The sequence below is a fragment of the Corvus hawaiiensis genome, chromosome 1 (assembly GCF_020740725.1).
Source record: "Corvus hawaiiensis isolate bCorHaw1 chromosome 1, bCorHaw1.pri.cur, whole genome shotgun sequence".
NCBI classification, from domain to species: domain Eukaryota; kingdom Metazoa; phylum Chordata; class Aves; order Passeriformes; family Corvidae; genus Corvus; species Corvus hawaiiensis.
The window spans coordinates 43,567,881-43,592,706 of record NC_063213.1 but is presented as its reverse complement, the minus strand read 5'-3'; the positions used below and the strand labels follow the sequence as shown (position 1 = coordinate 43,592,706).

The 24,826-nt window shown below is 38.2% G+C and overlaps 1 protein-coding gene across 5 annotated transcripts in view; it reads right to left on the bottom strand.

Annotated features, from left to right (window-relative positions):
- Window positions 1–24,826, bottom strand: part of SATB1 (SATB homeobox 1) — a 93,016-nt gene that overhangs the window by 30,133 nt on the left and 38,057 nt on the right. For all 5 annotated transcript variants that reach the window (XM_048302212.1, XM_048302229.1, XM_048302222.1 and 2 more), the window contains 3 exons: window positions 16,651–16,762; window positions 13,876–14,330; window positions 5,203–5,415 (listed from right to left, as the gene is read on the bottom strand). In XM_048302212.1, the coding sequence (XP_048158169.1) occupies window positions 5,203–5,415; window positions 13,876–14,330; window positions 16,651–16,762 (780 nt within the window). The remainder of the gene's footprint in view (window positions 1–5,202; window positions 5,416–13,875; window positions 14,331–16,650; window positions 16,763–24,826) is intronic.

Genomic DNA, 24,826 nt, shown 5'->3' with positions numbered 1-24,826 from the left:
CATCTAGGCTGTTGTGTTGAAATTAGAATTTAGTTTAAGACAGAGGCTGTTTGAAGCTGGGTTGAAAAAACACCCTCCTCCTCAAAAAAACCCAACAGAAAACAAAAAAGCTCTCAACGGTGCAACTTCAGGACTTGGGAGAGGAGGTGGAAAAAGTATTCATTTTGGAGAGAAAAACAAAACAAAACATAATCTCTCATCTCATCCACACTTAAGCACAACCTCCCACCCCACCCACACTTACAGCCACATTTTCTGTTTAGGAAAGAAACCATAGATCAGCTAATTTTTTTTTTTTTTGACAGTAACCAAATTTTGCAAATACTAACTGAAGAGGGGAGCATTATTTTACAAATGTAGCACACAGAATCAGAAATTCATTTGGCCATCTTCCTATCACCAATCAATCTAGTCTTCTAAGAATACTTGAAAAAAAAAATAGCGCATCCATCTCCTCCTGGCCTACCCAGATATATCTTCTCATCAAATAAGATTGATTACAGTAGCAAGAAGTTCTGAATTTATTCAATTTTCCTAAAAAAAGGCTAAGTTGTCATAGAAGGAATAACCAGTATGAAGAGGTTTTCACAAACATGGAAGCTCATTCCTTCCCCATTGAAACTGAAACAAAAAAAATCTTATATAACACATTCTCATAAGTACTGTTTTAGCTTGGGAACAAAAATCTTCTTTAATCCTGGTTTAGCTTTTAATATTACATTGTACATTAAAATTCATAAAGTAGTTCATTCCAGGCAAAACAAACTACTTTTCAGTTCTGGTCTGCAAATAGCAGAGGAGGTACAATAAATGCTGTTGCTTTCAGAACAGCTTTTATCAGGACAAGGTTTACTATTCCATTATTACAGTGGCGCCTGGAAGTGCAGTTATAGTTAAGTGTCAGGGTTTCCATTAACTCTCCTCCATGGTGGTTTTTTGCAGGGGTGGGAGGAGAGGATTGCATTTATTATTTTGTTCATTTTTACTTTTGTTAAAATGCAACTTGGCACAAAGATTATCAACCTAAATCTCAAATTTTGCCAGCTTAAATATAAAAATTTTGCTGGTGGTGATATATGGCACATGCATGTATTTAAACTCCAGGATTCCACTATAAAGTTTCATGGAAGCTGGTGTTATCCAGAACTCCTTGCAATGGAGATTCACTGGTCCTCAAACACCAACAAAGCAACATCTTCCTAGACACCAGTCTTTCAAGAGTAACATCCTATCTCTGAGACCCAACCTATGATTGCTTTAACATGAAGGAATTTATCTGTAGTCAGAGAGAGACCAGGATTGTATTTATGAGATGAAGGTTTTGGTCAATGAGTACCCAGAACCATGACTCATGCAAGATTTGTGGATACTTCTTGAAACACTGCCTTGTTAAAATAATATTCTGCTCTTGATGTTACACGTACTCTGTTTTTACACAGGATGATGATGGCCCCCAAGGGTTAACACAAATTTTCTTTGGGGAATATGGGTGGCAAGAAAGATTTCTTCCTCGGCTCTGCTGAAATGGAGATTACTTGTCCTGAGAAGGAAGTGTTCATAACTGCAGGGTGGCTAAAAAGCTTTAACCAGAATATTTTGAAAAAGAAAATCTGTAACTTGGCCACCTGTCTCCATTCTCCTCCACAAGTATAAAGGAGAAGGGAGTCATCTTCCCCCCACTTCCCAAACTGTCCTAATGAGACATAAAGGCCATCCCTAGCACCTCAGGATCCTTTAAAGTATCCCCAGATCCCTCATTTCCACATAACTGCAATAGACTCATTCTCTGAACTTGCCCGAGGAATACCCCAAAAGAGCCTCTGTGGGGTGATCTGCAAGACAAAGGTGTTGAAGTGTGGGGGGAAATTAAAAAAAGAAATAGAACATGAAAGGACCTTTTTCCTTCCTTCTAGATTGCAGAGGTTAAATGACGTCTCCATGCAGTACCTACCTGATGGAGATGCTAATACTTATAAACTCCAGTGCCCCAGGAAAGAGCCTGACAGACAGGCTTCTGCCCCGGGGGGGCAACTCGAACAATGTCCAAGGGAAAAATCCTTGTGTACGCCGTCTCCTTGTGCTCAGTCCACCAGTGTGGAAGATAGTAGCAGACTTTTACAACTTGACCAGCTTAGAAGGCTATACACACATCCCAAAAGCTCATGCATTAGAGGCTAATGATTTCAATTAAAAAAAAAAAAAAGTAAGATTTTGCATTTTGTTTAAGTCAAAGAGAAAGGGAGAAGTAAGGGGGACAAAGAGCTTCTTAAAGGATTTCAAAAAAGAATTGGAAACAATCCAGATACATAAACTCAAGTAGCAACTAGTAAGAATGCTGTAAAAATGAGATAAATTCAACACTGTTCCTTCTAACTCAGGCACCAGGGTTTATGCTTGGTGAATTCCTACTATCCAATCAGACCTCCAAGGTCACGCTTTCTGTTTTTCCATACAACAGAATGCAAAATTTACACAGAACAAGCTCAGCTGCTAAATGGTTAAGTCTGCTCTACTGTCTGGCCACCAGTTGGCAACACAAAAATGCAAAATAGATCCTTTTCAGGATGTTTATTTTCACATCCTTCTGAAACTGATAACTTGCAATTGCAAAATAAACCTTCATGTGTGGCATATTAGCTCCCATTTTTCATGGTTTCATAGTTTAATTGTTTCAAATGTTACACTGGTCTAAAGATTTAATATTAAATATGTTGGCTCTTGTGTAAATTCTGTTGTCAGGATAAACGGTCTGTTTTCTCTTTCAATGGTTATCCGAGAAGCTCACAGCCAAGCTGGAAAAATATTCTGCTGTATTCCTCCATAGTGAACTTTAAATAATTGCTTATAATAAATTTAGTAGTAAGGATGCTAGTAGTTTTATTTCCTTAGTATCAAATAGTCAATAAACTGCGGACATTTTGGGGGAGGTATCACAGTAGCAGTTTGCATTGATAATTTTGCAGTATCCTGACTATAATTTATTTCTGCTGTGATTTGTAAAGTTATACTTGACAGTGTTACAACTAAGATAATTTCAAGATTATTTCTAGCATCTAGTATTGTAGTTATCTTACCAACACAGATATTTCAATTTTCAAACTTAGGACTCTGAACACTCAGCAGCAGCTGAAAAGTGCTTCAGATGTTTATAGGTGGGTAATTCTGGAAACATGTAAGAAGGTCACAGAGAATAGCAACTCAGAGGTTTCTACATTCTCAGTTTATTCACTAGGGAAAGTGTGTGTGTTTTGTTGAATGACATAGAACAGCACAACAACTGGAAAAATAAGTGCTTTGTTCTGTAGACCTCAATATTAGTCTATAAGGTTTCCTTGTAAACTTGCTTTCCTTTTGAAGAGGATTAAAACAAAAATGTATGCTGTTTCCACTTTGAACTGTCGCAATTAGGTTAACTATACTCCTGACTCACACTAAAAAGAAAAAAATGTAATTATGAACAAGAGCACAGTAGAGAAAGATAGATTTCTCCCCCCTTTCCCACCAAATTTGGACTTACAGTATGTTTTGTCAGTTAAGAAAACCCCTAAGTCTCACTTTCTTTCTGGCTGCAAGGGATTTTTACAGTTTAAAGTGTGAATTAAAACCAGTACAAGGACTACCTCTGACTTGACATCCTTCTGGAAGGTCCTGTAATTAACTCTGTTCTTTAGCTGTGAAATTGCCCAAGACCACTTGAGACAGAGTGAGACATTACCTTGGCAGAAAGAGATAAGTTAAGAAGGAGGGTTAGCCTTGGCTCTGAATTACCTGGGCTGTGGGAGCACGTACAGATATTAAAACAAACTCAAATGTTATTTTAAACACAGTTATCTCTATTTAACTATTTCCCACTAAAGCATTACTATGTAAATAGATTCTTGTCCTTTATCTTGAAGAATATATGTAGTGGATTTTACAGACTAAACTCAATGATAACAAAACTACACTATTAGTTCAGTCTGTTTTTTCTGCTAAAAATTTCTTCTCTTTTGAAAAGTACTGCAGCAAGTCAAGGTGATCTTCTGTCCTCCCTCGTACAATTTTGTTGTTACTTTAGTCTGGTCCTTAGTATCCATTAGCTGAAGGAAAATTAGAAAAATAATCTCAAGAGGAATTTATAGCATTCCGAACGGGTATGGAACATAGTCATAGTCACAAGCCTATGACTGGTTAACAAAAACCTGCTGTTTTTGTCAAAAACTCAGCCATCACAAAATTCCCACAATCCCAAAGCCTTGCTTTGTTTAGCAAAACTGGACTGTGTATACAGCATGATTCCCACATATCTGCAGATCAGTTTGATTTTTCCTTGCATACATACAACCTTGAGCCACAGCAATGCAGAGTATTTCTGAAAATACACAGGTTTTGGAGAGTTTCACTCACAACCACATTTCTTCTTTGTGGAAATCCTGTGCATTCCTATGGCTCATGTGCATTTCTGATGTACCTTAAAACAAGCATCAGAGTTTCCTTGATCGACACAAGGACAGCACCATTGAACCTCTTGATCCCACTCTATCAAATTTGTAATTTTTGGAGAATTAAATCAAATAAATTTTAGAGAAATCAATAGGAGTTTCATTTTAAAAAATACTAAATGAAGCTTTAACGAACATATCCAAATCATTCAGAACAATGGATATAGCAAGCCTGTTATGTTACCCAGCTGTCAGTAGCTCAAGCTGGTGAAAGCATGCCCAGCATTTTAGGATGGGATCTTCTTTGCTCCATCATTTTAGCTTTACCTGTTTGCTTTGTGGAAAAATAACTTTTAAGGCACTACAAGGTACTCACACTTCTGCTTTCATTCCCTCTCAGTTTAGTGGTCCAAATCCTCCAAAATCCCTTTCTGAAGCTGTAACATTAAAAACCTAAGAATTGTAAGAAAAGATGACAGCTAAAAGCCATCATCTTTCCTTGCCCAGTAAAGCTTGTACCTCAATAAAATGAGCAAAAAATTCTGTAGGAACCATAATGGATAGAATTTATGTCAAAATCAGGAAATAGGTAGTAATAAACTGCTACTATCATCTATTATATTTCTTAAAATTAATTTGTGATATGCGCCGCAAGGAATGATTCTACGAGTGTTTCAAAAATGCGACAGCAAAAGGCTTCTTCTTTTTCAGAAAGGTCTCACCCAGCGGGACAGTGAGAGAACACAACGAGCAAATCCCAAAGGCAGAGAGAGCAGTTTACTTGTGGAGGCCGGCTGGGCGGTGTGCTTATGAGCGGCGCCGGGCCCATCGCAGAGGCTGCGTTCAAGCTCCTTTCCCTCTCGTCCTGGTAAATTCGATCTCGTTCTGCTTCTGGCAGCTGCAAGAAGTTCTGCATAGCCCGAAGGTTTACCAGCAAGGACTGCGAGGCAGTCTTGGGATCCTCTTCTTTTCGGAGGATTTCTGAGAGCAAGCCCTGTAGGGAAGGAAGAAAAAAATAGGCTGGAGAGTTAGCCTAGGTGAGTGTCTGTAAAACCATGCTCTGCAAAGCCACTGCTTATCAGTCCTCATTCTTCTTACCGCTGGGCTTGGAATGAAAACAGCAAATGCACTATTTGCTCCACATAGGATTATATTAATGGCATTTTAGGTAGCAGAGAAGAGAGCCTCAGTTGTACCCTTAATTTTATTAAGCACCTCTTTTAAATACAGCATAAACTGAACCTGACTAATACATCTTCCTCCTTTTACTGGCTTAACTTGCCATGAAATCTTTCACAGTCCACAGACAATCATGAGATGTTAAGGATAAGTGAGATACACTGGGGGCTTCTCAGGCTTCGCAGGCAAAATGCATACGCAACCTTAAAAAAAGGCTTTCCACATTTCTAGCAACTTAAACAGATCTTTGAAAGGAAGTGATATTTCACAACAAATCTGAGACTATAAACTTGCAATGTTCCGAAAATACTGCTTCACTGACTCAGGGCCATATTTTTTATAAGTCAGTATTTCTTTCTAAGAGTTGCATATTGGAGTTTAATGAGTGAGAAAACTCGCTGTTGGAGGCCCTCATGTTCCTCCTTCTTGCACCTTCCTCTCTCTTCATCAGGACAACCTTAATCCTCAAACAGTCCATCACCTGTGATATTTATATTTAATGTCAACAGGTTCTTGACCTCTCCTCCCCCTGCCAGATTCTCCTTTTAAATATGTTGGGCATTCAAAATGCTCTACTGTCTTGGAGTAACAAGATCGTGATAAGAAAGGTAACTTTTAGAAAAGCAGATGTTTACTACTGTTTAGAATAAATGCTGTTGCCATGCTGGGAAAGAGAGAGGATTGGTATGGGAGGCTTTTACTTAATAGGGTAACACGGGAACACACATGTGAATTTAAAGAAATAACACAACCCAATGTTTCTTTTCCTAAAGAACTCTTGTAAGTTATTCAGGATAATGGAGGGTAAATGGAGAGAGAAACAGACAATAAAAAAGCCAAAACTAAGATAGGTAATACTGACTGCATATATTTATTCCTAAGGGGGTACAACAGAATATGGCCAAAACGTATCTTTTTGGGAAGTCTGATGCTCACAGCACCTGCGGAAGTTGTCACCTCTCTCAAAGGTATTATCCTACCAGGCAAAAGACTGTTAGGGAGGTGCTGCTGCAAAGTCACTGCTCTCAAGCAGCTGTGCTTAGGCAGGACCAGGGCCCACTCAGTGTGAGCTCTGCACTTCTGTGCTCGGCGATGAGAACAGAGGTGCCAACCACTACACCTTAGCTGGTGTGGTCCTCATGGCCCTGTCTGTGCCTGCACACATAACAGGGAAATGGCATGGAAAAAAACAGTCTTTCCAGCACTAAGCATGAAAAATATTTTGGAGGAGGATTAAAAAAATAATAATCTTGGGGGATACTTTCTTACCACTTTTCTTGATCCCTCCTGTTTTCTGGTATCCAGGTAGAAATTACTCAGAAGGTGAACAAATGAGTTACTGACAAAAGTGGCACTTGGGTGAAGTTTTAAGTTTTTTTCTTAATGGTCAGTCTAATAATAAATTTACTTATTAGCAAAAATGGAAAATAAATTTGTGTCTATCATTTTTTTCCACTTTTAAGTACTCAAACCCACAGTTACCAATGTTTGTTAGTGGTAGGCTTACACAATCCACCACAAGAGGAGGTACAAAATGATTTTATTCTACTGGAGACAAGGCAAAGCTGCCTGCAGAGCACAGGATGTAGAGAACAGAATAGAACAATTTAGGTTGGACAGGACCTTTAAGATCATTGTGTCCATCCATTAACCACGCACTGCTAAGCCCACCACTAAAACATGTCCCCAAGTGCCACATTTATGTGTCTTTTAAATACCTCCCGGGATGGTGATTCCACCACTTCCCTGTCTGCCTGTTCCAGTGCTGGACAACATTTTTGGAGAAGAAATTTTTACTAACATCCAATCTAAACATCCCCTGACATAACCTGAGATCATTCTCTCTCGCCCTGTTGCTTGTTACTTTGAAGAAGAGACCAATGCCCACATCGCTACAACCTCCTTCTAGGTAGTTGTAAACATATGCAATTTCTGACTGTTTCTGTGCTGGAGACAACTCTCCATGAAAAAAGGAGCAAGAAAAACTAAACTCAAGTGGACTGATCATTGTCAGGAGAAAAGACTCCTTACAAACAGCCAGCCCACTGTCAGACACAGGAAATGTCCTTAAAAAATACTTTAGCCCGTAATAGAAAAGATTTGCTTGTAAAAGCCTTAGCCACATAGTGGCCAGCTAAAAAAGGCAGAAAAGGGTGCTTTTCTTGTATAACTTTTCCCTCTTCAGTGAAATAAGTAAATAAAGAAAATGTTGGTGTTTTTTTGGTTGTTCTGGTTTTTTTTTAACTTTTGCCTGCATTTCCATTGCTGTGGGACACCTCTTGGTGATTAGAAATGCCACTAAGTATTCATTCTCCTCTCTTCCCCCATCACTGTCATGAGTCTTGGCCTGAGCTGGGAGCAGAGCAGAGGAGAGCGATGCAGAGAGAGGAGGGGAGATGACAGAGCAGGGAGAAGGCAAGGAGGAGTTTGCTTCTAGGCTCTAAACCTAAAAGTCAGAATATGTGAGGAAAAACCATGAAAACTAAGATGTAGTAACCAGGTGCAGGCAAATTCTTAGAACACAGTTTGCCTGCTTCATATATTACTTCATTTCTACTGCTTCAATTTCTGAGCACAAAACTTCAGCTAAAGTTGTTAGACAAGATGTACAATGGGAAAAATCCTAGAAAGAAAACAGCAGCTCTCACATTCTGCCCTGTGCTGATGTGCACAGATTAGCTGCTCATTTTACCAGGCTTGAACTGGTTTTCCAAGATACTAGTCTTGGTGTGATCTCCTGATATTGTACCTCAATTGCACCTCAGGTTGCACAAAAACTAAGCTTGTTTTGCAAAGAGATTAAAAACACTGTTAGGCTCAGAACTCTACTCACTGTCCCTCCCTTGTATTTTTTTTGCACTGGAAATGTATTTTTTTAAAATGTTCCCAGGTTCCATTGGAAAAAAAAAAGTTTACATGTCATCACAAGTATAATTCATTACTAATGGCACAAAAAATGTTCAATAAATATTATCAGGGCTTTCAAAAGCTCATTACAAATTCTTTTAAAATGGAGATAAAGTGTCTGCCAATATGAACAAAAACACTGCCTGTCTGGCCCCCAGTTTGTCTCCTCTTTGAACATAATCACTGATTCAAATAGATTTTATCAGTGTGATAGAACTTCAAAGCTCCCAGAAGAAACATGCAATTTGCCCAAACCTTCCCAAAACATGCAGAACATCCCTGAACGCTCTCCCTCTTGGTTGCGGGGTGCTCCTATCCCATGTCCAGGTGGAAGATTATTCCCAGGCTCCACCCCCAAGCCTGGATCCCAGCCAAGTAAGTTATAAGCAGACACATTTATCTATGTCGTTTAGTAGCAAGAGGAGAGCTGTCATGATAGTGTAATAGCACCTTTTTACCTTTTATTCAATAGTGATATGGATAGTGTACTTTTTCTTAAATTACACTACGAAGAATTATATGAATACAGTGGCAATTTCTGTTATACTTAAGCAGGCAAATTTCTTTCTACCACATAATTTACAGAACTCAAATTCAATAAAACATTACATGATGGTCCATTACTGTTATCAATTTTGAATAATCCATCTTCATTTTTCATTTTACTGGAAAATAAAGTGTGCCAAAGACAAAGTGGAAGGAAAAAAAAAGTAGTGCCTGAGAAGGTGGTTTGTGTAAACTTAGATTTTGTTTTACAATTACACAGAGCCGCTTACTGCATACAAGCATTCTCCTTCAAAATAGCAGCATGAGCACAGCAGAATTAGCATGAGCACAGTCCTAAATACACAGAAGTTTTCACATATGAGAAAAGGCATTATACATGAATGAAAGGTAGTACGTCCTGCCGGCTAATATTTTAAACAAGCATGGGGCTCAAGTAGAAAGGAGGGAGAGAGAAAAGTGAGAAACACTGAGAAATATTCAAAGACCTTCAGATCAAACATTGTCACTGGTGGGAAAAAGAAGAGTAACAAAAGTCAGACATGGAAAAGCAGCAAAAAGCACTCTTCCTTCTTTCATGAAGACAGAGCCACAAGGTTGCCTCCATACAACAGCACCCAAGTTACTGCAGCAAACCTTACAGCTGAAAGTGTACACAAACAGAGACAGGCAGCCCTCAGTTCCAGTTCCAACCACAACCATGACTAACACAATTCCCTGCTCTTACACTGCAGACTAGTCACCCAGCCATGCATCAGGCTGAGCTACACCTTCGAGTCAAATGTCAGGCTGGCTGTGGGAACCCCAGCCTTTCACTTCCTGACTCATGCTTACATTTAAAAACACACAACAGAAATGGGAGAGCAGTTTATTTATTTGTTTAGGGCTCCAAGGGCAGTTCAGCCCAAAAAATGTTGCTGCTGCATCCAGCTCTAAGAACAAAACAGAGTAGAGGATCTCCCAGTTTAGCCTAACATTTGAAACAGCAGGCAGAGCCTCTCTGCTGATGGAGGGCTGTGGCACCACACTTTGGGGGCTGCCCCATTGCATCATCACTGTCATCCCATGGCTGCTTGGGACTACCTAGGGTAGGAAACTGATCAAAAATGCCATTTTCTAGCCTGCAAAGCACAAGAAAATACTGAACTTGCTCCTAAAAGACAGCAGAGGTATCTGCACAGTGCACTGACATCAGCTGGAAAAAAAATATTATGTTTAATAATTTGATGAACTGGCAACTGAAACATAAGCATCTCAATTTACCAAAATTAACCTGGCAAACAGAGAGACTGGTAGTCACCTTTGGACACCTTGCTTGAGGTGAAACTCAAATCTGCCAGCACAAGTACTAACTCAACAAAGTTTTCTATGGTGCACTGAAAGGAGGTGCTAACAGGATTCAACCTGTTTCTTTGCATCCGTGAGGTGGAATCACAACTGCTGAAGGACAAGCAAAACTTCAGATCCGACTGCACTCTGAAGACTTCCTAGAAGGACCACAGAGAAATTGCTACCACCAAAACTGCTTCTGCTCCCTGCAACAGTTGTCCTATTGTGCCTGTAGAGATGTGAATTTTCATTCAAGTTATAGCTATCTGGACTTTGATTAAAGTTTACAAGGCACATTCCTGAGAACTGTTTTCAAATTACCATTTGGAACTTAAGGGTAGGGGGGAAATTATTCAAGAACACATTAAACTCACACCATTTCTTTCTTAAGGATACACTTCTAAGGTGTGGCTCAGGGGTCTTTTTCTTCTTTACAGATAATTAGTAATAGTAAAAAAAGACACTCAAGTTTTAAGAAGTATTTTTACCAAATTCTTTCCTTGGATTGTGGAAAGATAGAAATATTTCTAGTTGACATTTCTGCTGCCAAATTAAAAAATCCTGAAAATCAGGATCAAGTGTTGAACTACCATGCTATGCTGGTAGAAACTTCCCACCCAAAACCACCACCAAATTCTGTATTCATATTGTAGAGCATAAGTCTGAAAAACAAGAGCATCTTCAGCCAATTTCGAAGTCCATTTTATTGCCTCAACATTATGCTAAATCACTCTTAATTTTTAGATCACTTCCTTCCTTACCTTTTACACTAAAAGCAAATCTCTCCCCTCATCTGAGACTGTATCTTGACACCAGGGTTTTCTTGCACAGAACTCCTAACCTATTTCAGGGAGTTCTTATGCCTTTAGAAACTGATGGCATGATATGGTCCCTGGACACAGCTCAAATATACTTATGACAGTTTCAAAACTGTCAGTGGTAAGCCTGAGTTAGGTTTCTATCTCAGAAAATAGTACACAAATTTAAACAAGCATTTGCACTTTCTCTAGCCAAACAACAACAAAAAAAAAGACTTGGGATATTAGAAAATCACTATTAGAAAATACCTCCTAAATAGCATCAGTTATTAAAGTACTATACTAATTTTAGCTAAATGTGATGTGTCCTTGAATAAGCTGTGAGGAATTCAGAAGTACAGCAAGCAGAACAAATTTAAAAAGTTTTTCTGTAAGAATTGCTGGTACCTGTGTCTACCTTGGAACATTAGCTCTCACTGTGGGTAAAATTAACAATTTCCAGGTTTGCAAAGGTGAAATGCACCCACAATAAACTTCTCTGTATTTCAGTGGGGCTTTGCTTCATATGAAAAGTATGCTGAGATATTTCTTCGCAAAACTGAGGCCGACACTCTCTAGGCTCCTGGTATGTTTCCTTTTTGCTCCCTGTAGTTTGCCAAAAACATAACAAACACTGAAAATCTTACCTAGATAACTGCAAATACTAACTTGATTAGCAAAACCAATTTGTAGGATATAGGGATACTACTCTGTGTTTTTTCAAATAGATTTGGTTGAAAATTGCCGATCTATGTAGATCTATTTCCTATCTCTTTAGGGGAATTGTTTTCAAGGTTCATTTTGGGGTTTCTTCCCAGTTTTGGGTCACTGTGAACATATTTTACCAAGCTGGTTAGCCACAAAGTCTGGGGAAGAACTGAACTTTAAACAAATATTTAATAACATTTGTAGTAAGAAAATTACATAGCAATACATAATTTAATATATATTTAGTGTAATAATAATACTAATATTAAAGAATCAGTATTTGCACTAGAAATCTGGTTCTACAGTTGCATTCCTCACATCAAAAGAGCATTTTCTCCTACTCTCTCATATAAATTCAATGTCCAGTTAGAACCAATTATCCTTGTACTTCAGGTAACAAATACTTCTCATGGACAAAGGACATGCCAAAAAGCTGTACGCAAAACTAGCTGAAAAAACTGATCACTTCAGAGGGGGAAAAGTTAAGATAAAATAGTGGGCTTTTAGGAAAACCTGAGAAAGAAGTAAATATATAAAATAAGCTTTATTTTCTGAATTACTTGCTTGGCTTTTTGTCCAGGTAAGATGGCAGCTGCAAACCACTGTAACGTGAAGCTCCTATTATTGCTTTAATACTTTAGAGTATCAATAATTAAACTTTTAAACATTGTATTAAAAAAGACTCAATGTCACTTATTTGTAAATATAACAACTGACACTGCCTGGACCTAAGTTAATGTAAGTAATCCCTGCATGAGTTTATGTAACCCATGAAATTTGGTATGAAAGGCCCAGATCTTGAAAACCTCCTCTGCTGTAAAGAGGAAAGACACACACACACAGAGCCCTACAGAGAATTCACACAATGACTCTACTTTCTTTTAGCTAAAGGAGGATGTAAAATATTGTAATGCAATAGTAATTCAGAACAATTACAAATGACATGCTGATTCAAACCTGGTACCAGAGCATTTGAAACAGAATTTTTATTCTCTAAGCTAAGAATTCTCTAAGGGAGAAACAAAAACGTTTCAAGAGAAGATCAAATGATGATCTTTTTTGTTATACTATAATCTGCAATGGGCAAATTGTTCCCTAAGTATGTGTTTTCATTTGAAAATGTGGAACCCAAAGCAAATTTACCTATGCCTTTTAAAAATATTTCCCATTTTAAAAAGTCCTATTAAAAATATTTTATTTTCTGTTAAAACATACTTCTAAAATTTTGAGATCTTATTATTTGCATTCGATATACTGACATTTCTTCCATAAATTCTGCTTGATTAAATTCCATGCAACATGGCATTAAGTTAAATTCATAGAGCAGAATAAATTATAACAGGGTTAGCTTCTAAAACAGGTGTAAAAAATAACACATTTTAGTGTTACTTATCAGCTTTGCTAGGGATAGCTTTTTCTGCATTGAAGAGCTGAAGTATATGTTCTGACGTGGACACCAGCAAGCTCAGCAACTACTGTTTTTGCAAAACAGTACAAAAATACATGAAAAGAGTAGATAATCTAGAGATAAAGCTTTTAATTTTTAATCTTTTCAGAAGCCTGAAAAGATGTTATTAAGACTTTCACTAGAAAATAATAAAAATAAATGCAAGTATGGATAAAAGACCATCTCTAGTACACCTGCGAAAGAAGACTGGTTGTTCAGTGTGTGCAGGTGGTCAGTGTGGGTACAACACTGCAACACAAAAAACAATCTCTTGGGTGACTTTGTGAATGGTTCTGCATAGAGCTGTTAATTTCTTTTACTGGGAAATTCAGCTATTCATAAACCATCACAACTGGAGAGGAACCACGCTTCCTGTAAGAACAGCGGGAATTTCCACAAACCAATCCCTGAGGATTCCAGTACTGTATCAACATGGACAGTGGTCCTGCAAGGATGTGTGGTTCCTTCAGAGGAGCTAAGTGACAAGGTAGAAATGAGAAGACAGAAGATGGCAATTACTAATTAGAGAGAGAAAGAAGAGAATCTTAGACTTAAAAAAAAGAAAAGAAAAAAGATGACTGACCTGAGTTCGGTTAAAAGCCACACGTGCAAATACTGCCTGTGAGATTCCTGCTCGTTTCAATTCATCACGGACCCACTGGTAGATTTCGGAAGACACCTCTGTGTTCGTTGAGACCTGCTGCTCCAACGGCTTGTTCATGGATCTACTGACAGGAGGAGGGTGGTTCAAGTACTGTTGGTTTAAGGACTGCTGGGCTAGAAGTCTGTTCACTGCATACTGCTGGTTCAGCAACTGGGCCATTACCAGCTGCTGATTTACCAGCTGAGGGCTAATGGGAGTAGATACAAGTCCAGGGTGCAGGTTTGGAAGCGGGGTCCGAACTGATGGTTGACTACCATGAGAAAGCTGAACAGGAGATGGAGGCTGTTCGGCTGTGTTCCCTGGGACTGGCTGCTGACCGAAGTTGACATGGTTGGCACCTTGCTGGGATAGTTCAGAAAGGCTATCCATCTCAACTACAGCGGAAAAGAAACATTGAAAAGGCCAACATCAGACTGAAAATCACAAACTTGACTGTCCTTACAAGACATGCTAATAAAAATAAACAAATATAAAAGGGTGCAATGCAACCCAACCACGAGCGGGTTGCTGCATCCCACAGTGACAGATGCAGAGGACTTCAGACAAACCAATTAGACCAACCAGAGATGGGGCAAAGACAAGAGACAAAAACCCAGTCTGTGCTGCAGATGAAACAGCAAGTGCATCTGTGTAAAGGGTAAGGAGGGCTGTTGGGGGAAAACATGCCCCAGCCAGAGAGGGAAGCCCCCGGTGACTGGTTTTGCTCCTCCCGTGAGGTCCCTGCCATGACATCGGCAGTTCCCAGTCACTGGAAATCTGTAACAAGCAGGGTGAGGTGCAGACCTCCCAATGCTCTGCTAATTTCTAGATGCTGCATCAATTGTATGGGACTGCTAGGAACTAGTATAATTTATGTAAATTACACAGATGGGCTGCTTTATCTTGCAACCATGTATGCATGGTTTTTTTCAGTGACTTGCAACATGGTTGAATTTTTTTCTTATATTAACTCATCTGCCTTTGACACACCCTCCTTTTTAATTAACAGCACAGTTTTTTAAACTACAAGAGTTCTTCCAGTTCCCCTCTTGTGCATGATTAAACAATATAAAATAACTCTAGGTTGATATAAAGGAGCCTCCTTTTTATCAGCATATGTCACTTTTTTTATTCTAGAGCTTTAGCAGATCTGGTCTGGAAATAGCCTTAAGAAAATAAGCTTTATTTAAAAACCAAAAGTCCAGAAGTTCAGTATTTTCAGAAAAATGTTGTAGCGCTTTTTTTTTCTTATACTAGTAAAGCTTTTTTTTTTTTAAAAGGCTGTGTCTGAGTTTTTCACAGTAATTATGATCTTCACTAACAGTCATCAGTGAAAAGCCACCCTTTCCTCCACAAGGATTGGAGCTGGATGAAGAAATCGCCACTTAGATTCCCAGCTGCATCCCCGTTTTCCTCCTCTGTCCTATCACAGGCAGAAATTTGATAAATAAAAAACAAGCCAGCTGTTCTGCAGAGAGTTCTGGTGTCCATATCCTGGATCAGTACCCAAGCAGAGGCCCTGCTACTCCTCACGCAGGTGAATTTGGGGGCAATGCTGCCTCTTCTGCCAGCATTAGGTTACACAGGAATACATAAGCACACATCTTCTATTTGCTGTCTTCACTGACCCCAAATGAATGGATGGAGAACATGTCTTAGCAAGCCATGTAAGTAAAATTTTGCAGGGGTTGCCCCAAGCAGGAGAACTGCTGCAAAGGATGTGGGAGAGGCTGTGGTGGAAAGGTCGCTCTCCCCTATGGACACTCTGCTGCCTCACACATGGACCACCTGAAACCAAGTGAAGTCTTACCACTAAATTTGGTGGTCTCAGAAGAAGGGTTCTGTGTTACACAGAAGGTACGAAGTAGATTAAGGAAAGAAGCTGCCTTTTTTCACTCAGGGAAAGTAGAGATCAACCCAAGTGGGCCATTCACTCGGAACAGTAATTCAAGCAATTATCACAAAAGTGATGCATTGTCTTCATTACAGCCTTAAGCTATAAAAGGCAAGGAACCCGTTTTGGTAGATGAATGATTTTGCTTCAAATACTGAAAGCTAAGTCAAGCTCGAAATTCAATCCAAACTGAGGTGCCATTTCTCCATTCTGTTGAAATTTACGTAGAAATTTTCTGACATTAAGTGTTCAAAATTATGTGAACAGGTTTAAAAAAGATAAAAGGTATCACAGAATTGATAGATTTTTTTCTCCAATAATTTACTTGTGCTTACTACGACAAGCAAACAATTGTCACAGCAACTATTTGTTAGAATTAACTGAAATTAGGGTCCCAAGGTTAGATAAAAATATGAATTTACAAAATTAGAGCATTCTTGCTGGAAGGCAGTGATAGCTGTAGAAGCCTGTTTCTTTAAATATACATTAGCCAGAGCAAGAAAAAAAATACATACATTAAAAAATCAGTTCGTCACAGTTCCAGGAACAGGTTTTCTAAACAATTATTCTGGGTGGTAGATCTCTAGATTTATGGAATGACAGCTTTACATCTCTGGCAACCCAAGTCAGCTTGGCTGTTTCAATAGCAAATATTTATTTAAATGAATTCTTTCACTATATATGTACTTTCTACATCTACTCATCAAAAGCATCCTAAACTTATCGTGACGGGAACTGGCTTCTTATATGACTGTGACAGACCTCAATGTGACACATAATGGTATGTAACCACCATCAAGGCAATTTTTTTTTTTGCTTACCCATCATATCTTTTGCCTTCTTGAAATGTTTATACCACCTTCCAAATTCCTGACATTTTGCTGCTGAGACATTTGCATAGTAAGTGCTGTTCACAATGGAAGAAATCATACTCTGTGTGAAAAGGGGAGAAGAAAAAAAAATCTGTAATACAGAGCAGTACAAGTCAAAGCACAAATTATTTTATTGTTGAACCATTATATTTTTAAAGTTTGAGAACCATATTGCATTTTAAATCCTATCATCCAAAGGCTTTTAAAAAACTCATTAATTGAGCATGAAAACAAACCAAGGTATATTGTAAATGGAAGCAAAAAATAGCAGATGTACTAAGGGAAGAACAAAGTTATCGACCAAGAAACATCATGCATTGGGATGGGCTCTGGACAGAAGATGCTAATCTTGAAAGTGAATTTTGTTCATCCTATTTCTGCTTTTAAATTTGATTGACCCTTCACATACCCACACAAGTTTACAGGCATGCAATTCCTACACTGCCTTTACAAGTGCACACAGTGACCCAAGTTACCCATGTCCAGTTACTCTGTGCCACTTATCACAGAGCAGACTCCAGAAAATCATAGGATAAAACTTTATCTGAATGACCTATTAATAGGATAAAATATAGGGTTTAAATTATAATAAAATATGTATCTAATAACCCAAAATGAACCCAGCCTTGTTTTTCCTAAACAGGGTATTTTAAGCGATTTGCAAAAACAGGCTTATGAAAAACTTATTGTCATGTCTAATTCTGTAACTGAATATTAGCTGTAAAATAGACCAAAGGAAGATCAAGATGATTTTTTTCTCAAAGGTTCTCGAGATATCAGATAGCTACAGTGAGAAATTTACCTTCTGCTCAGTTTTGACCAATTTTAAAATAGTGGAATTTACAATGCATAAAACTTTGAGTTCCAGTACATTCTTTTACAAATTCAATTAAGACTAAGCCTTGCAAAATGAGATAATGCTCCAACTTGAAAATTATACTCAGTATATGATGTATGAACAACAAAATTAGCAAATATAATTTTAACAGACTGAACTTTGCCACCCTTTAAATTTCTATGTGGAAAGTAGTTACTTTTGGCTTAACTACAAGAATTGTCCAGTGTATCAAAAAAACGATGACAGTCAAGAAGACAAAGCCTTGATTATTACATTTCTTCACTATTCAGCATGTAACATTTAGATATATTTGTGCTGTCTTAAAAATCATTTAGAACATCAACCCTTTGTTACACCAACTACAATAGCCACTGGAAGAAAGACTCTGGAGCAAAAATGCAATAAATGTTACTGTAAGTCTTCTTTTAAAAGGCTAGTTCAGTTTCTGACTAAAAGTACCTTCATTATTGATCTTAGTGAAGTTCATTAGAACCATTTTCTAGGGTATTACTCAGTAACAAGCTATTCGTGGAGGCGCAGAACTCCTAGAGTGAGGCAGCATTATTTATGCCAAATGTGGATACCCTCTACTTACCAGGCAGGTATTTTAATGTTTCTCCGAATCATCAAAATTCTTGTCATTTCTTGATACTACTCTGGCATTTCTGAAACTAGCTAGAAGCCTTTTGTCAGTGGTATAACAGGAGACTGAAATTTTAATAGACTACCAAAAGTCTAGCCTGAATGAACCAGAACCAAGCTCAGCTGAACCCAATTTCAACTTCCAGTATAATAGCAGTATAATTAATGTCTAATATGTACAAAATTATCTTTTAAGCTCTTTTATAGATTGAACCATCTTAAACACGGGCACGTGCTACATAAGTTGTGATTTTAAAAGTCCTGTGAATCTGAACTGGTAAATTATATGACTGCACAGACTACCTGCAAAAATGGCAGATCTGTGCATGCAAAATGGAGAACTGCACCTGTCAGAGGCCACCATCCCACACCAACTCATGTATTTTTCGGATGTCATTTAGACTTCAAGGTGGGTTTCACTCATATTACTTTGCCCCTTTCAGATGTCTTCTCCTGCCCAACTAACTTTAAGTATGAAAACATGTATATTAATTTTAGTAAATTACCTATTATTGAAGACGTTTGTCTAAGATTTCCTAGTGCTCCCTTCCATGTCATTTTACAACAATGATACACAAATGACATGGCAGTTTGCAACATCCCCTGCTTCTTCAGGAATAAATTTAATGCAGTTACTTTACAACCAAATAGGGGACTGGTCTGTTTAAGAAGCACTGCTGGGAATTTTAGCTTCACTGACACAATGTGAATTTCAAGCTTTGATGGCTAACACTGGGATGTTACTCCTGCTCTTCAAAGTAGATTTAAAAAAAAAAAAAAAGACAGACATTATAAACACATTTAAAAATGAAAATTATCCTGCATTTTCTTCGAGAACACTTCATGCAAACATTCAAGTGATATTACCTACGCTAAGAATCCTCATCAGGAAGAATCAATGATTTATTTACTAATTCACTGAAGGCAAAATTTTACAAGCCAGATAAAATATTACTACCTTGTTAACTCAGAAAATAACTTGACAACACTGAATTTCATTGTTTCTATGCTTTATTTATTGTCATCAAACATGCAGTCACATCAGTGCAGAGAGATGCACTTGGCTACAGAAATTTCCTATTGCTATAGAATTCCTGTACATTTTAATGCCAATCTACTTATATAAATGTCTGGTATGCTTATGGCCTAAAACTTAAGATTAACCCCATGAGATAGTGATCTTCAGAGATTCACTATCTAGACTGAAGGCATATTGATGCTTTTCATATTACCTGGGTCATTACACTTGAGGAGTTCCCCATGTCTTGAATTATCAATAATCAAAATCAAAATTATTGTATTTGAAGCACATAGCATCCTGGTACTACTGTACATATCCTCTTTATCAGTGAGGCACAGAGGCAGATACCTTCCACATACAAGGATGACGATTATAAATATACCATACAAATATTCAAATGCATCACATGCATCACTCATAAACAGATTTTTTTCATATTTGTGAGGAAAATTAAGAGAAAGCAAAAACTGGTCACAGATATGCAGTCTTAACTTATCTCCTAGTAGTTTATCCCTGAAAGTAAGTTGTGAGCCTTCAAGATCTCAAATTTCCCTCTTTCCCCTTTCCCATACCTCCCTCCCCCCAACCACATCACTTGCAGTCGTGTTTGAGAATCAGGAGATCTCATCTGAAATGGTGCCACCTTCACAGAAATCCCACTATTCTGGAATGATACCATCTGCTGCAGCCCAAGTGCTCTTTTTTTAGCCAAATAAGTTAATTATAATTGGGCATCCAACAACTGTGTGAAGGTAGGGGTAGAATTTGCTCTGAAGTTCAGCTGAGGTTCACCCAGCATAGATTAAACCAAATCCCAAATTCTCTGGAAGATTAAATACCAGAGATTTGAAAACTAGAAACCATATTTTTCTCAAAGAAGTTGGGGAACTCCCTGGAGAAATACCATAAATCTCAAGCAGGAATCGTTTCATATGCCCATCAAACAAAACCCAATAAAGTGGTAGCATCAGACACCTTTTGTTTTGTGCCAGAATCTAACGCAAGGTGCATCCTGCAAGACACGGGAGGGACCTGAGCCTTTCGTGCTGGCTCATCACTGCAGCCACTGCTGCAGGTGCTTCAAGGGAGGCATTTCTGAGTCATTGCCTCTAACACTGCTCTTCAACCAGGTGAAGTGTTGCTCGATCATTGCTAAAAGTATACTGTTGTCCTTTTTGCAAAACAACAAAAACAATGTTAATCAGGTTAATTCAATCATCTAAACCAAAACTGTTCATGCTTTTCTGCCAAATCAACCAACCACAGCAAAATCTGTTATCAGTGATTGCTCAGCTTCCAGTCAAAAAAGCTTTTAACCCCCACAGTCCCAAAACTTCCCCTAAATAACCTTAAAATTATTTTTATATGGGCAGAATAAGGCTGTTTTCATGCCTCATGAAGGGATACTTGGGCTGCAGTATTTACACAGAGCAAATACATGCTAACAGACTTAGCAGGGAGTAACAGACACAGCAGCTTCCTAGAACAACTCGACTGAATTAGATATCGGGGATTCCTTTGCAAATTAAACATTTTTCTCAAAAGGAGCACTGTAACCAAAACTTATTTAGGCCTTCCAGGTTGTTTAACTAGGAAAAAAAAAGCTGAGCTTTTTCACAACTCATTCATTGGTGTTTAAAGCTTCAAGCCTGCTCAGTGGAAGGGGCAAGGGCTGCAACAACTTATTTACACAACTATCTAAATACGATTTAACAGCTGATGGACAAATATTAAACTGGAAAATGTATAGTCATTTCAGCTTAATGTAATCCCCTTTCTGTAAACACCCAAGATGATTTTTTTTCAACCAGAACAGTCCTGACATCTCATAAGCCTAAGGGTGAATAGCAAGAGATTGTTTTTGATAGTTATAAATATTCAAAAGACATGCAGACCATCTGCTTTCATAATACAGGTAAAGCAAGACTGAAATGGTGACTGCTGTATAAAAATGGTTCTTTTAACAAAGTCTTCCTCTCCTCGAAAACTATAAAGACAGATGTCAAAAACTGTTTACACAGGGTAATCAGGAGCGTGCAAAATGTAATATTCCTTTTACACACAGTGCTTGCTAAAGAGATTTTTTTTTCTTTTTCTTCCCATCTGTGTGTTGCAACACATTTCTACAAGTTAAAAACATTTTTTCAAACAGAGATCTCATGAATACCCAAAAACATGCTATCTGGTTTCTGAATGCTAATTAATTTCAACCAAGGAATCTGATTTTTTTTTCTGTAGAAAGGAATGCATGCTTTTGAGATGGAGTACTTCAACAATGACAGACACTGAAAACAGAACACCCCACAAGTTTAATTTTGCACTAGTTTGACACTGGCTATTTTCACAACTGTTTTACATTCAAACCCGCATCTGCTAAATCTGGCTATAAGACAGGCAGCAACTATTCTCTCACTTTTCAAATGAGATTTTATTTACGTTTTACTGTTTATCAAGCTTTTCAGTATAAAGCCTTGTAACAACATAATGGTTTTGTGAAGTGATAAGTAGAAGATACCTCATCTTACACGCAGAGTATGAACAGTGCTGCCCATAAACCCTACAGTCAATTTTCAGAGCTGAAACACTAATCTTGACAGTACCCTTTTAATGTATTATATTAATGGTACAGAGGCGCTAAGCACCTTTTTTATAATTCTCAATAAAATGAACATTTACTGAACAATCTGTCAAACCACTGGCTCCATTTTTTAAAGCCAAACTTTTAAGGCTCTATTCTATTTTGTCTTCCATAATTCCTCTGCTTTACATTCCTAGACACCAGCAGGGGAGCATGCTCCAATGCTGCAAACTTAATATGGCTCTTTAAAAAAAGTAAAAGAGAAAAGCTATGAGCCTTTGTCCCTAGACCTAGTTTGAATAGTGATAAAGTTGCAGAACAGAACTTAAAGATTTGGGGGCATATGGAGGGGAGGATCTTTTCATAAAGGACAGAGGAACTTTGTTTCCTCTACTCTAGCCACTATCAGTGGCTTTTGTTTGCATGGAAATAGCAAGCATCAGCTCCAACACAAGCTGAACTCTTATGAGTGCTTATTTCTCTGGAGGCTCCACGTTAACATTTTTCAAACGGGAAGGGAACATTCAAGCCCCAACTGGATAACACAAGACTATCCTCAAATCAAAAGATTTTAGCCTGCCTGAGCCTACACCAGCCCACGTACTGCAAAAACCCAACCAGGGCAAAATGCTGTTCCTAGTGTTCTGGCATGGCAGAGAAATACCTGCCATTCTGAATAAAAGCAGGCCAAATATATCCAGCCACTAGCTGTGTTTTGGGCAAGAAATCCTGACATGGACAGTTTAACTGCATATGAAGAATTATGTTAAATTCCTTGGTCCATTAGCTTGAACTATAGCAAATAACGCCACTGAATTTGTTGTCATATGCCCTATAAACATGTAGGATCAGGGAAAAACCCACAGATGGACAGAGAAGAAAAAAACTTTTGTTTGTGCCTTTGGCATTGCACTTGGATGGCTATCTGACCTCCATACTGTTGCCAGGGTCAGGAAAGTAAGGATCTGCATGGCAAATGCTAGTCATATAAGTTAAAACTGAAGAAAAGGCAGATTTACCATGATGGCACAAGCTTTTCTTACAATACATTAGCATGTCTTTCCTCCTTTCTCCTATCCTTGAAAAACTTAATTTATCTCCTCCTCCTTTTCTGCCTTATGTTGTCTTTAAGCATTATAAATGTATGTATTAATGTAAACATAAAGCTACTTTGATATAATGAGGGAAGATATAAAACTAAACCCAAATTATATATACATATATACGCATATATTTATATATGTATAGAAATATACCCACACATGGGAAGATTTTGAAAATCAGAAATGAGGATTCAGCATCTGAAGGAACTGATCCTTGCACTATTTTTACCATTCTGTAATGTAAATTCCCAGTTGCTGCATGACAGAGCAGCATTCTCCCGATGTTTTCCGAGCATCTCCCACTGATGGATATAAATAAAGCTCAAATAAAAAGCTGCTTCCCAAGATACTACTCTTATATCTACAAAGGTTAAAAGCTTAAAAGAGAGAAAGATAGGTAGGTGGGAAATGTTAATTCAGATTTGAAGAACTTCATAACTGCATTACAAGCTTCATGGCACAGTGCCTTAGACTAAAAAAAAAAAAAAAAAAGAAAGAAAGAAAGAAAATGAAGTCACAACCTCAACCTATAAAAGATAAGGAGACATAACGCATTTTTGTCTTCATTGTCAGATGTCCAACACAAATCTTTTTAAGAATCCTGATTTTACTGCACATGATTTGTAAATGGCAGACAGTAGTAAAAGTCCTGGCTAAACCCTTCCTAGAAACAACCTGGATAAAATATACATTGCAAAATAACCAGTATTTAATAAGTTAATTCTTGGTGTACTTCACAGAATGAAAATGAAATTGAGGGGTGAGTTATTACACCCTAAGATTTTGATTATGCGAGTGCCTTTGCCAGCAGAGCTCTGAAATTTGAGAGCTGCATGCGTAAGAAAAGCGCTATCCATTTCAGCCAGGAATCCATTTGAAAGGGTTGTTATGAAATGACTAGATTGCTTTAAACTGCTCTTTCAGCTTGAACTAGGAATGCATGTTTCAGGGGCTCTCCCCACTGGTGCCCACCACAACACTATCTTGGGGTGTACAGGCAGAATTTCTGCTGGATGAAGACAAACCCAGAAGCCATGCTCCAGCCTGGGCTGGACTTCAAGTCCACAAGACCTGATTTAGGCCACTCTAGGCTAAGTTCCATCCCTCCTTATCAATTCCATGTGGTGACAGCCTCAGTGTCTCCATGAGGCTGCTGTTCCTGCATTAGGCAATGTACTACATGAAGCCTGTGCACTTGCAGTTGCGTCTTGGGATGCAATGAATGGGACTAGAGGAAACGAGAACCAAGAGGACAATCTGAATAACCCCAGATACCAACCAGCATTTCTTGTGTGGGAATAAAGAGGTAGGTGGGGTCTTGGAAATCGCACAGACTGATTTGGTGAAAATCTGAGACAACTTCAGCATTCCTTTCTGGTGGATTGCTTTTCTTTCCAACCACTCTGTTCCAGCCAGGTCAGAGTGCTTATGCCTTGTTTCCTATCTGGAATGTTTGTCCTAATGAATGTGCTTTCAAATAGTAACCTAATGCAAATGCTTTGTGTGATACAAGACATTTTAGACCTATTAATGCATTCAAGTCAGCTTTGTGTACGCTAAAATTTTCTACAAATCTGCAGTATATACATTCTCCTGATAGAGATGTTGATATTGCTCTATCTTCACCCAGCCACGATGTTTGTTTTCACTACAGCTTTTGCTTAATATTGTCCACCATGTTAAGGAAGATTTCCTTGCTGGGAAATAGGACATGATTTTCAGCAAGTCTCTTCTCGGATTCCACTGTTCTGCTAAGCAAAGCATCAGATGTCTGGCATGAAGTTGAGCCCTAAGGCACAATGTCCAGACAAGAAGTCATCAGACGCAGTAGCACTAACAGTTGTCTTGCTGAATTTCTTTTGGTGTTAAGGATAAGCCTTTCCTTTGATCTCTTTTCCATTTTATACATAAGTTTTTGCAGATTTTTAATGTCAAAAGAGGCC